Source organism: Clavelina lepadiformis, chromosome 2 (genome assembly GCF_947623445.1).
Source record: "Clavelina lepadiformis chromosome 2, kaClaLepa1.1, whole genome shotgun sequence".
In the NCBI taxonomy this organism is placed as follows: Eukaryota; Metazoa; Chordata; class Ascidiacea; order Aplousobranchia; family Clavelinidae; genus Clavelina; species Clavelina lepadiformis.
The window spans coordinates 4,492,359-4,506,507 of NC_135241.1; the positions used below are offsets into that span (position 1 = coordinate 4,492,359).

Here is a 14,149-nt window from a genome sequence, read left to right on the forward strand (position 1 = left end):
CTAAGTTAAATTTATATTTGCAACTTGACAAAAATATACAAATTTTGATTAAAACATAAACGTTTTATCGAATTAAATCATCGATAATCCTATAAAGAAATTAAAAAAAAACGGACAGAAAATTGAAAATAAATTTTGATCTTATAAAATCGCTGTTGTCTGTGTGTAGCAACAGAAGCAGTTTTAGATCAAAAGTTATGCCTTTCTTAATTTTTTTAGACGATTTTGATTAGAAATACCCTGATTTTTTGTGTTATTGCCCAGGCGGGATGCAAACTTTTAATCATAATTAAACATGAGTTTATTCGTCAAAGTCACACAGATACATCTATTTCACGTTTTCTTATACACGTTTGCCATTGGACCGGAATAATAAACTTATCATTTTTAATGTTTTGCTGAAATTAATGCCAGCCAAAAAGTTCATATAAATAATTGAACGATTATATGACGCCTTGCATATGAAATAAAACTGCTCCTTAAGAAAAAGACACCGGTTGCTAATGGAGAAAAATGCCCGAGTGTGGCAAGTCACAGACAACAGATGTCAATACATGACGATTTTCGTCATAAAAGTATATGAAAATTTATTATAGTGCGCTGCGGGACTATTCTTGGCTAAAAAATGAGAACAATTTTCGAGTTTCAGCGGGCCATGTTGGATGTTGGAGAGTGTAAGCATTTTGTCACTTCGCTATTAATCATTAAATGATTTCGAGTCCGATAATTTGCATTATTCAAACGTCACAAAGAATCCCAATAATGGCGGGGAAAGTATTTAAAATTACCAACTATAATAGGTGTGGGGACAGTAAAGGGTGAAAAATATCAAGAAAATGTGACATAAATTAGCGCCGGAAATTCCGAAGTCATTGTATTAAATTTTTGGAGAATAACTATAACCTACGGCTGCAAAGCAATGCCGACGTCGGAAATGGCGAAAAGCCAAAACTTAGAAGCGAAATAGTCACTTTGTTGAAAGTATATGGTTAGATTGTTTCATAAATATAACTGGCACATATAGTGACCAATCGATGAAAAACGAATAAGGACGATATGAATAATAAATGAAATTGCTGGACAAGTCGCATGCCTTGGATGAATTCTTTCAGCCCTGCACCGGTGTATAATTAAATTTCTTTCAACAACTCCAGACATTTCTTTTTAGTTTTCAATTCCCGCAATTTGCTTTAATCAAATGTTCGCTTCACGCCATTTTCAGCTTTCGATAACTCGATAAAACGTTTACTGGAATAAAATGCCGCTTTAACCGTCTCGCCGGGGACTGAAAGTGTTTGTCATATTTCTTTTGTCCTTTACTTATACGCGTGAATACGCTTCCTTGCGGACATAAGGTTTAACCGTTGCTTTGGGAAATTTTACACATCACTGCCAGTCTATCGCTATCCATAAACGAGATGACAACATCAATTCTTGATTTACTACGGGCCTGTTTCTTCCCAAATCAAATGTGTCGTCATCATTTATGTCAGATTTCCATATGTCGCCTAAATGCTAACGAGCGCGTTACGCACGCTTCGTTTATTACGTCACACTGTATGTACTGCTTGAAGACGGAGGTCATTTGAGGAGTTTCAATGGTCATTTCAGTTTAAAGGATGGCATATTAATTTCTGTAACTAGGCGGTCGCCAAAGAATTCATTCATGCGCACATTTAATTGGTTTGGACATTTGTAATGGCGTGTCATTACCATATGCTGGATCTCTTTCCCAATTTGTCCTTTTGCTTAATTTTGATTTATTTTCATGTTTGATTTACTCAATTACAGAAGCATCTACATCGAACAGTCTCATGACCGCATGTACAAAGAGGCAATTGCTTTGGCGCTTATGTGTCTTTTGGTATTCCACACTAACTAAAGTTTACTAAACTCTTCCCCACCAGCTTTAACTGTATTGTTGGCTTCCGCGTTGAATTTGCTTTTTTTATGCTTCCTTTAATTGGCCAATGCTTGTAATTACATTTTGCGATTTAGTAAAAGTCTAATTATACGAAGATTATATCTAATTATTTACTTTAACTTACGATTTTAATTACGTTTTAATGGCCACTGCTGGCCGTAATCGTTTGATTGAGTTTGCAATTTCAATTATTGGACTATACGATAACAAAATTTCACCATAGGTTGACCTCTGTCACAAAGTTTTACGACCCCTAGGTGGTCAAAATTTCTATGTAAATTTTCCACGATTTGTTTATTGTATTCGTAATAGCTGTTCGTATTTGATGCTTCATTGCGCATTCATTTTATGCGCTATTGGTCACGTGATTGATGAAGAAGCGTTGAAATGAACGCAGTTTCATTGAGCCGACAAAAACAGAATTGCGTGCCTTCGTTTGAGTAAATTGGTCAGAAAAAAAAAACATTCGCAAGCATAGTTTAAGTATAGGCTACTGCATTGATGGCAAAGTATATTTCACGAAGCGTCCAAAACTGCTTCAAAACTCATTCTCACAGTATAAAGATGGTCGTGGTCCAGGTAACTTTGTCCCAGGTTAAGCGCGGAAATTTAGAAAGTTTAATGAAATATTGGTGAATCTGGTTCACGCGAAACGAAGCAAAAGCCGCAGTCGTCCTTTCGGATGAAATCTCCCGATCTTTCTCCAGTCTGACGTGACTGATTTCCCCAGGTTTTGCAATGACCAGGCTAAACATGATCAATACCGTCACCAAGTGGCGGATGATACTAAACAGACAAGCAAAAATAACTCCTAAATCCAATAGAAAATGGATGGATCCCAAAACTTTTTCTAGCATTTCCATGGCTCGTTTGTCTTTATCACCTTTCGCGTTGGTACCCAATGTTGTTCTTAGTGACGAATTTTAAATCATTCCATTTTGACACGTTTTACGCACTTAACTCTGCCTATATCCAATTAATTTTCTGCAAATGCAAACCTAATCATTTCAAATAAAATCATTTTAAAACCATAATTTAATTTCAAAATTTTAATTTGTTAATAAATTATGGGCCCTATTACGTCACAAATCTCGGAAAATACAGTACATGAATGGTGAAGTATTTGATGCATGGAAAAAATAACACGGTTTTGATCGATTGCGAAACGTGTAAAACAAAAACAAGAATGGTTTAAAATGACATTTGGAAACCTGATTAATTCCAGAGTTATCTTTATGCGCTTTCATGTCGAAAGTTTTAATTTCATTTCGCCCGTCTTTTTGCTTTTTAGCCATTATTGATTTTTTCCAAATCTGAATGTATGTATCCTTGTATAAACCGAGCTATTACACAGACACAAGGGAAATTATGCCGACCCATAGACTAGCCCTGACTTTACGAAAGATTCAACGCGATCTGTGCCGCGAAGCTTTGGCCCTATGCTCCTGAAATGAATCGTTGTGAATTTGAAAGGGAGCGACTTAAAATGTGTTTCAAGCAACCAAAGATATATTCAATTTGCTTTCCGTTCGATGCCATTTAAGGATCGATATGTCGTCCATGTTAATAAATAGAGAGTCGCTTTTAATCTAGTTACATCTGTCCCGATCTATTAATGAAATCGGGACCTTTTGAGATTTTTTTTATGACAAAACTTTCTTTTTAAAAGCTTTTGAACACTCGGGTCTGCCCTCTAGCGTCGAAACAACGTATGTTTAATCAGTGTCATTTATTTATTTGTTTTTAGAGTATCGCTTTAACCAGTATTTCTTTTATGGCATGATATTTTTTTTGCAGAAACGCATACATATATTAGATAACGGCTTTCAAAGTGGTGTGTGAAATTTTGCGTTGCTTTTGCTCGCTTCATTTTGATAAAATAAAAAGTTCTTCCAAAATAAAGTTTCATAGATATCTTCTAACAAAGTAACTGCATTTTCACAGAAGTATGTTTGTTGATATCAAACTTGTGAATTATGTTAATTTTGTGGTTCTTCACACTTAAAGGTCACGGCTTGTTGTAACAAAACGTATCATCAGCTTGCAACACAGAAGCTTTGTTTGTCAGAAAACTTTATTGATTCTTGCAAAAGTGTTGAAAAGCATAACTATGTTCTATGTGTACTTTCCAGCATAAAAATGTTATAGTGAAGTTGGCTATAAGAAGTTATATGCAAAAAGCATGCATGTTTGTTAGCGTAACGCTTATAAGTAAGCTATACCCAGCATGAATTTTTTGTTAAAATGCAAACATATGATATAAACGTAACAGTCAATCATAACTATTCACATTCAAGTAATAGGTGTTACTTTTTATGTGTACTTACTGTTGTATGACACCGTTTGCCTTGCTGCAACGTGTTCTTATTCATCTTAACTTTCTTTATGTAGTTTATCGCTTGCATTTGATCACAGGTTTGCATTAAAATCTTATTCTGTATGATGTCAACGTTTTCTAGCAAATTTTGGTGCGCTGATATCAAAAATGCCATCCTTTTTGGCCTGTCACATCAGGTTTTAAAGTTAAGGTCGACGAAAAACTCTATATTTTTTCACTTTTACGTTTTACTACCCACTTTTTTGTCAAAAGGATATAATTTATCAAGATAAATTTTGTTATCACAACGAGCTACGTATGTGCATCAAAGCTACGTATTTGGTACCAGAAAAAAACTCAAGAGCCTTCCCTTTGGCGTCCCTACGGCATGGAGGGAGCAAAAAAACCATCACAATGACTGTTATTTTTGTATGGTGTATTAAGGGGTTTAACAGAACAAACAAATCCAATATCAAGTACCCTAATTTAAAGTCAGCATTGAGGCCTGTACCACATTGTGATGAAATTCCCGTATCCTTTAGCAGAGATGCAAAGCTTCTGAGAATCTGAATCTGAAAGAAGTGCAGGTGATGGAGAGCACTATCAGGAAGGAATAAACGATAACTCTCCAAAGCTGTTTTGAAAAACTCAGCTGAATGATCTCACAAGAGAGTTATATCTTTCAAAAGAATATGCGCAACTTCTAGCGTCAAGATTAAAGGAAAAGAATCTTCTAGAAAAAAAGTACAAGTTTTGCTTGGTACCGCCACAGAGAGAAAAAATTTACAGAATATTTTAGTAAAGAAAGTACTCTGGTTTATTGTAAGGATGTTCAGGGTATAGTTGAAACATTTGGGATATCATATTCAGCAAAAGATTGGAGACTGTTCATAGATTCTTCGAAGACGAGCATGAAATGTGTTGCGGTACAATGGGCCAACTGTGCCATCAGTACCTGTTGCACATTCTACTGAGATGCCAGAAACGTATGAAAACATAGAAATTCTGTTGCAAATGATAAAGTACCATGAGCATAACTGGTTGATATGTGCTGATTTAAAGTTGTAGCTCTCATACTTGGGCTTCAAGATGGCTACACTAAATGTCCCTGTTTTCTTTGTCTCTGGGACAGTAGGGCGGATACTTCCCACTTTACTCGGAAATTGTGGCCAGCAAGAGATGAGTTTCTGCCAGGATCTAAGAATGTGAAGGCACATCTAGTAAGAGTGCATGAAAAACTTTGTGAAAGGTATGGACAAACACGGAGAAGGATTTAGGTACCTAAAAGAAAAGTTTTCGTCTTTATCCGAAGCTAAGCTGCAAGCTAATATTTTCACTGGACCTCAAATCAGAGAACTGTTGAAGGATGAAGATTTCGAAAAAAATTGTCTATAACGGAATTGCAAGCCTGGAAGGGGTTAAAAGCTGTTATCCAGTAGTTCCTTGGAAATAACAGAGCCTCCAATTATTACAGATATGCTCGGTGCCTTTAAAAAACTTGGATGCAGGATGAGCGTCAAAATGCACTTTTTACACTCCCACCTAGACTACTTCCCAGGTAATTGTGGGAAGTTTAGTGAAGAACAAGGTAAACGTTTTCACCACGAGATAATGGTGATGGAAGAACGCTATCAGGGTAAGTGGCATGTCAGCATGATTGCTGACTACTGCTGGTGTCTTAAAAGAGAAGACTCTACTAAAAATGTGAGAAAATCAGGTAGACGTGCATTTTCAATGAAATAAATATCGAGGTAGTGAACCGCTGTGCTTTCAATAATAATCATTTTACTGGATTGCATGGCTATTGTTGTCATATTTCAAAAATCTTTCTTGTTTTATCATGAGAGGACAAAGATGTGTAACAATTCTGTGCAAACTGTGAATTTTTTCGAGTCAAGCTTGTTGTACACCTTACGTTATTTGCGATTATTATTCACCAAAAACGCTATATCACGTGTAACAGTTATCTCAAAAACCTGATGTGCTAGAATAAAAAAGACCACAGATTCGGAATCAGCGCCACAAAATTTGCGATATTTGCATGTTTTTAGTGAAAAAAAATTTTGAAGTTGAAAAATGCAGGCCAGTGATAATTTGAGCATGTTGTAGGTTAAGCTAAGCATACATCAAGCAAGGCTTTAACTTCAAAACTACATAGTGATCTCGAAGTGTCATATATTTATACAAAATACATGTAACGAACGATCGACGTTCAGAAATGAATTCCTATTTCACGACGGTTGCATTCTCGAAAACAAAAAAACACACACAGACTATAAATAAAAGCCATTTTTATTGTCCCACAATAAATCGAAAAATAATGGATTGATACATTAAATTGTAGGTTGTAATTAACGCAAGCCATTGATTGTAAAAGCAAAAAATACAAAATTAGATATAGAATATCTACAAACACAGTATAACTGCTTGGAAACGATTACGTTCACAGAAAATAGAACACAACTACCAAAACGGTCATGTTAAAGTTAGGCAGTTCCATTGCAATGCCCGTTTTATAAAGAACATACAAACTCGCTAAAACATTTTGATATAAACTGCAAAAGTACGCGAAGCTTTCAGTTAGATCTACTTGGTTTTGCGTTTACTACACGTAATTGCAAGTTAACAATAAGCTGTAGCAGCTTCGGTGATTGATGTATACATTTATACAAACTATATTTGGCATTTTTGCACGTTTGGCTATTATTGTAAACAAAGTAGGAATGGTGCATGGTTTTTTACTTTAAAAATTTCACGCTAATAATAAACAAACACCGTAAAAAATATTCCTATTAAACAATTTCTAGGTATATAGTGTATGTACAAATAACAGAAAAGTTCATCTATAAGTTCAAGAAATTGCATTACAGAAATTTTGAACAAATGGCTCGCTTTGTTATGAACACGTGAATATGAATAGCGTTTAATGCAAAAAATTACTCCATTCAAAATTAACAAAACTACAACATTACGTCGTTGTTTTATGTACATTTGACATTAATGAAATATTTTACACATCATTACACATTACCCTGTTCAGAGGCCGCTACATAACTTCATTTGAAGCATGCAATTGCCTGGTATTTTGTACTTACGTAATACAGTAAAAATTTTTAGTTATTTTAGATGCTTCTAGAACTGCTTTAATAAGGGTAAAATTGCCTGATATAATACATTAATTTTAGTTCATGATACGTAAAAGCATTGGACGATTTAACGATAAAATTAATTTACGTGAAGTATTATAACGTTAGATGACGCTATAGATGACGATAAGGATTTTGAGTTTTCGTTGTTCTGGAATGTTTCTGGTAAAAAGTTAGTAAAAATAAAATTATTTAACTGTTTTAATGTCTTATTTCACCTGTGTAAAGGTATTTAATGGCTATAGAGATCATATAAATCTATCTCCGTCGTAGTCATTGCCGCCCTCTCCCGACAGACTGCTACGTGCGTAGCCAACACGGATTCCAACAGCTTGTGGGTATCCCCTTGGGTACCTGCCGCCGCCACCACCCCCGTATCTGCCGTGGTTGCCAAAGTGAGGCATGTTGCTGGATATTTTGTATTCTTTTGTGATGTCTTGGCCCCTGGTCTTCCATGCTTCCCAGATTTTTCTTGCTCCCAAATGGTAAAGTTCAATGACATTTAATACGATCATGACCAGGCCCGTTGCTGCAAAACCAACACGTTGTGTCAGATCGAGTTTGAGACTGTCAAATATTTGCTGTTCTTTAAGAGTAGTTATTTCGAACGGGGTTATTTATTAACTTGACTCTCTTGCTCCCGCAAAAAGTTATTTATCGCTAGCCGGGGTGGAGCAAGACGTTTTGAAGTTTGCTCGGTAAATAGTGTAACTTTTCAAACATGTTTTACCAGACGTCGTTACGTGAGCAACATACTTTTATGGTAGGCGTTAGCTTTGAAATGTTTTAAGCCCAAGATGGGGGAAAAAAGTTAAGAATAGGCGATTAAATTCACTTGTTATATGAACATGTTCAACTTGAGAAACAAATTTTTAGACAACTATAATGCTTAACTACTCACCAAACATAACCCAAAGCATTATCGTCTTTTCTTTTGGTCTGGAAACAAAACAATCAACCACGTTTGGGCAAGGCCATCTCGCGCATTTAAACAATTCGGGAACCCAAAATTTGAAAACGTAGATGTTGAATTGTACGACCATAAAACCGATTTCTACCGTCAGTCGAGATACAACCTGTTAATACATTTACTTTGATGCTACGATTGCAGTTAAACTATGAATATTTAATTTCTTAAATTTGTTTTTAAGCTTATGACTTAACATTAACAACTCTTAAATAATTTGGTAAAAAAAGGAATTATTGTTTGATTACTTCATTGAAATTTTATATGAGTATTGTTAGTACATCTAATGAGCTTGCATTCCACGACAATGCCAGAAACGCAAGCATGTGATATGTTTGCACATTTAGTGATTCACAAGGTTGATGTCCGAAGGTTCTGGAAATTTTATTTTATGTCGACATGATGACTTCATCATATTTTCGATGTCACTCACCTGGGCAACGTAGGCAAGCATAAGTCGGGACGGGGTGTCAGAGTCCAACTTTGTTGCAACAACTTTGTCGTCATCATCTTTTTTTCCTGACTTATCTTCCTTTTCCTCTTTCTAAGCAAATATTTAAAAATTTTATGCTTTAGTTCGGTTATATTTAATAGTTTCATATGAGAAAATACATTCTCGACTTGTAAATAATATAACGCCAAGTTTGAGCTTTGAGGTTCTTTTTTGTACTTCATAATTACATGCTCGACATGATTTCAGTTTTCGAACCAACATTCCAGAAGTGTTTCCGTTTAATCGATTCGAAAGAAAAATATAAAAGTACTTTGGTGAAATAATGTATTCCATACATAACCTTAGTTGTAATACATTAAAACGTAATTTGTTCAATCTTGCGCAAATTTTTAATTCTATCCGATAATGTTACTTAAATAAACCATCTGTTGTTAATACTTTAAACGAGCTCATAATGGACTACAACACATGAGCACACTTTGGTTTTAATTGATTTGTAACAGTTTTTTTATTCAATGAATAAGCAAAGTAATGATTATTCTGCCACAGTAGCCGGAATTATAGGTGAAAAGTCTATATGCAGTGTACTAATTCAGTATGTTTACTTACAGCATTGTCGGCGGGTAAGAATGCGTCTTCTTCTACGGCACTGTAATCTATATTCACAAAAATAACATAATTATAACAATATCGAAGAAGTAAGAAGTGGATAAAAACTAAAAAGAATTGACAATAACTTTGATCATAATAGATAAGCAATTCTTCAACGAATGAGCAGCTTGAAAACGGTCAGAAGTTACCTGGAGGTCCCCCTTCTTCCATGCGCCTCTTCCTCTCCTGCATCGCCCTCCGCCTTGCTTCCTCTCTAATTTTCCTCGCCTCTTCCTTTTGTTTCTTCTTTTTCTCGTTCTCATCTTGACGAAGCTTCTTTGCTTGGCTGATCTTTGCCATTTTGTGGGCCGTGTAAACCATGAAAACGACCGTGGGTAGCGAGACACATAATATCTAAAGTAAAGGAATTGCTTAATCTTATGATCTGGTTCATTTTAATTGAATATTTATGTACGCAGCTGCGCCATATTTTAACTCTCATCGATTTACAAACTGTTTTGAATCGTAAAGCTGGTTACTAAATCGTATACCTGAAGTGCCCAAAGTCGAATTAAAGATATCGGGCTAAAATCGTTGAAACAAACGTTTTGGCAACCAGGGGTCAATGTGTTGCATATAAATGAACCTTGTTCGTCCCCAAACACGGTATCGGCGATCGAGATAACCATTAAAAATCTCAAAACGAAGAAAAAGGTGACCCAAAACTTTCCAACTAAAGTTGAATGTTCTGCAACTTGTTCGAGTAATTTCTCAATAATGTGCCACGCCATCCCGGTTCAGTTGACTTTTCTGTGATGCTTTAAAATTGTTGCTTTGGTTGTTTAGTCTTTTCAGTAACCTAAATTATAAACCGGTGTTTTATCGTATCTCCTGTAAAGTATAGAAATATAAGAAATTCACAGCCATGCGGATTAATGAGCTCATAAAAGCCCAATATACGCTAGATTACATTTTCCTCACTCAATCTGACCAAGTAGGCCTACATGGTGTAACATAAAAAATTCTAAAACTGTTTTACCTGAACAAGATTGGAACGCAACAAGGCGTACACGCCTCGTAGTACCGTGCTAATATAACTCTTTCAGCCCTGTTTTTTATCAACGCTGTTTCTGTTCTACAAGTTACTAGTTTATGTAAGTTCTACGTCTGCTTCTCTCGCAAAGTTATTACTCCAAGTGGAGGTAGCCTAATACTCGCATCACTAAAGTTTGTTTTATACTCTTATATAAATATATGTATGGGTGAGCAATGTTTGCCCATTCTTCTATGCGTTAGTTTTAGATGCGCTTATTTGCGGTTTAAAGTTAAATTGCGATTGTGACGTGTAGGCAAGTTAAACGAACTTTGCTTTACGTCGCTCGTTTTTCTCGACTGTATTTCTCCTTCAAGCAAGGTCGTTTAATAAACTTGGTTTTGGACTACGTCGCCATCAGAATCTATTTTAAATATTTGATCCATCCTTTTTAATTGTTTTTTTCAAACACACTTTTTTTCGCTATAGAAGAATATTTCATTTGTTATTAAATTAAAGAATATTATATTTGCCCTCAGTCAGAAAGTTTAAATTCGTTTTTACGAAATAAGCAAAAAGCATATGTGCTTATGTTTTTCATAATTTTGGACAAGTGTATTTCGTTTGCTTTAATGTTTTTAAGTTTAGATAAATTATTGTTTTTGCAAAAATTAAGCTATACTTCGGTATTGTATTTTGTTTATAAAATAACGTGGCGACTTTTCAAATAACACAAACAAACGCACCTAATTACTCACGGAATCAGGGAACGTTCTTAGTTAAATTAACCTATCTTGGACTACTAAATGTCAATGGCACCATGGTGCTAATAACATCAGTTTTAATAAACATTATTTGCTGTGCATTTATAACCACCTAAAAGTTACGCTAATGCTCAAAGCCTTCATCACAAACATCTCATGTATTTTAACTTTTTTACTTTAAACTTCATGTAGTCTAACAGAATAACTAAATGTTTCCAATTCAGCCAATACTTATATTAATAGAAAAATAGCTTTTACCACCTACCTGTAAAATGTTTGCGACTGCAATGTAAAATTTAAAAGTTTGACGAGGGAAAATGCTAGCCGATACGCATGAAACTCTGAGAGCAATATCTTGAGTTCCTTGTCCCACCGGTTTTAAACAATAATTTTACTTTAAACTTAATCTTGGTAATCCCAATGTTAGTATTTGTATGAATTTGAAATTTTCTTAATTTTCAACCTTTCATCAAACTGTGCGGATGTAAATTTATAACTTCTGTTTTAAGTTGGGATGCATTACCATTAAATTTTGCTTGTCCCATCATTCAGGTTATTGGAAGGATTTATGGAAACTTTTGCCAGCGAATTATGCCTCATATACCAGACGTTTCTACTTTGACGTCAAAAAACAACCTTTGCCTGCGATAAATGATAAATGGGGTTAGAATTGGGTAAATGTTTAACTAGCTGATGAAAGTCCAGCTCAACTATGTTCAATTCGCTGTAGAATTTACCACGGTTTCACCGTACTGGGCTGCATAAATCAAAACCTGCTTGGTACAAGTTTTTGCAACGTTTGCGAATGGTTCTTGCTTTCTTGCTTTTACTGCAGCTGATGCTTCATAGCGTGTATGTCATTTTGTTTGGAAAACTATTAAATGCTTTTCACGGAAACTTTTCGTCAAATCCTTCAGGGCCCAGTCACCCCTGAGTGTGACGTCAAAATATATGGTGACCCAATAATCCGGACTCGCCCTTTAGGCAAATAGACATTGCTGACAAAAGAACCAAACTTTACTTTTATTGCGAAGTCTCTTACGTAAAAGCGTTTGTTCCAATATCTGTTCAGCCTGACTTAGCCAATATTGAATTATTTCTAATCCTGAATATATTCTGTATGTAACCTGATAAACGTTTGAACAAAATCTAACCTATTCTTGAAGCAAGTCACTAGTTTTTTAACGTAGAAAAATATTTTTTTTCTGTCTCTCGCATTTTGCCACCTTGATTCCTAAATCGTTACGAAAACAAATGTTAAAGCATTAAATATGTTTCTATTTCTAACAATCAAAGTTGTTCTTGGTATGCGGTTATGCATGTGGCGAAATACGCTTTGTATCGTTCACACAGTTATCTCTTTTTGCTGGTAGATGGTACTTGTTAAGATAATTATGCTTGTATTGGCCGAACAAGAGCTTTTGAAATGTAGTTTATGTTACGATTTGTTTTTCGAACGCGCTCTCGTCATGCACTTGATGATATAGCAGGTTTTAAAATTATGTTACGTCATATAGCCTGCTTATTCTTTGTCCGGCTTAATCCAACGCACAAACCCATTTGTTTAGTGACTGTGAGATTTTCAGTTTGGACTTTAACTTTAACTTCGTGCGACGTGGGTCAACTTCGCCATCATTGTAAGTTGAATATCACGTAGGCTACAGCAGTCTTCGTGTTACTGCATAAGCAAATATTGCCATACGCGAATCAGTTAAAGGTTCCTGAAAAAAATCGCGTTTTACACAAAGTCCATTCTCCCGTTCTTAATTATTCAAACCACTATTACAATAATTGTGATTTAGTCAGAATCATGGCCAATCTTTTTTTTTGTTTTAAATTTTTACCAAAATCCCCAAGTTATCAAAAATTATCTGAGTCATTTACAAATTTTAACTTTTGCTTTGCTATATCTCTTGTGTATTGGGATTATTCCGGGTTAGGTTTAGTCGGCATATTTTCCTACTCATAAGCATGTGTGGAAAACACTTTACAAATTGAATTATTTTTTCCGTGTGTTTTCTGTTAAAACGAAAATGATTTTTATGCAAAAAAACGTAAATTCTAAGACGTTTAACGATTAGTTTTACTACACGTCATTAAACAGACTTGTATACGGGCAATTGTAGATGGCTCGATACAATGTTCAGCTTTCCAATTAATTGAATTTGCGGTTTTAAAGTACATGGAGCTTTATATTCCATGATAAAATTCATTGTGCTCTCGCTTTTCATAGGTTTGATTGGTCCTACAGCTTCCCGCAATGGCTATACAAAGAAGCGTAATCTCTTTCTCCACTATCTCTATACAATTCAGCACCGGCAGCGTGCTATCTCATTCCTTATGAACTCAAACATTGTCTAAAGAACGAGCGAATTTCTTCGCAACAAGATTTGCATTCACATTTATAATAACTTTCCTTCTGTCGTGGTCAATAAAAAATGCTCCAGTGAATACAATTTGTTTACTATTATAAACGTTTATCCTTCGTAGTCCCCCCCGGAGAAAACGGATTTGTTATTTTGCAAGCATAATGTTTAGCAATTAACAATTTGCGTTGATTGCAAGTTACGAGGAAAACATTACGCCAGGAAATTAGTCCAAGTGGTACAGTAATGCGAATTCAATAACCAAACAACGGAAGGTTTTAGTTGTGTTTAATTATGGTAATGACGATTCTTACCATGCCATGCAAAGCTAACATATTTTACGTCTCTCATGCACGGTGCTGTTATGTAAGTGTAGTTGTTATAGCACTTCATCAATTCCAATTCTGTGTTTCCTCTAAGTAGCACTTAATGGCTGTGATGCCCATCTACAAGCCCGACATTACCGCAGTGGACAAGGGTATAAATGATACAGCTGATGGTACTATGCATTGATAACTATTAATGAGCGAAACTTATAAATCCTTACTTAGATTACAATTTTGTGCCGGTGTTACGGTACAACGTTG

At 35.2% G+C, this 14,149-nt stretch overlaps 1 protein-coding gene across 1 annotated transcript; it reads right to left on the bottom strand.

Annotated features, from left to right (window-relative positions):
• Positions 1-6,515: 6,515 nt before the first annotated feature.
• On the bottom strand, positions 6,516-10,308 carry LOC143447158 (gap junction alpha-8 protein-like). The gene is made up of 6 exons (XM_076947106.1): positions 9,951-10,308; positions 9,609-9,813; positions 9,418-9,464; positions 8,788-8,898; positions 8,289-8,463; positions 6,516-7,916 (listed from the first exon to the last, which is right to left on the bottom strand). Exons 1-6 carry the CDS (start codon positions 10,188-10,190, stop codon positions 7,636-7,638), a joined length of 1,059 nt encoding a protein of 352 aa, XP_076803221.1. The 5' UTR covers positions 10,191-10,308; the 3' UTR covers positions 6,516-7,635.
• Between the last annotated feature and the right edge of the window lie 3,841 nt (positions 10,309-14,149).

Coding starts and splice junctions, on each gene's coding strand:
- LOC143447158 (XM_076947106.1), bottom strand. CDS start 10,190: ATGGCGTGGCACATTATTGAGAAATTACTCGAACAAGTTGCAGAACAT. Junction 9,465..9,608: donor GGAAGAAGGGGGACCTCCAG/GTAACTTCTGAC, acceptor TTGTGAATATAG/ATTACAGTGCCGTAGAAGAA. Junction 8,899..9,417: donor TCTTACCCGCCGACAATGCT/GTAAGTAAACAT, acceptor ATATTTGCTTAG/AAAGAGGAAAAGGAAGATAA.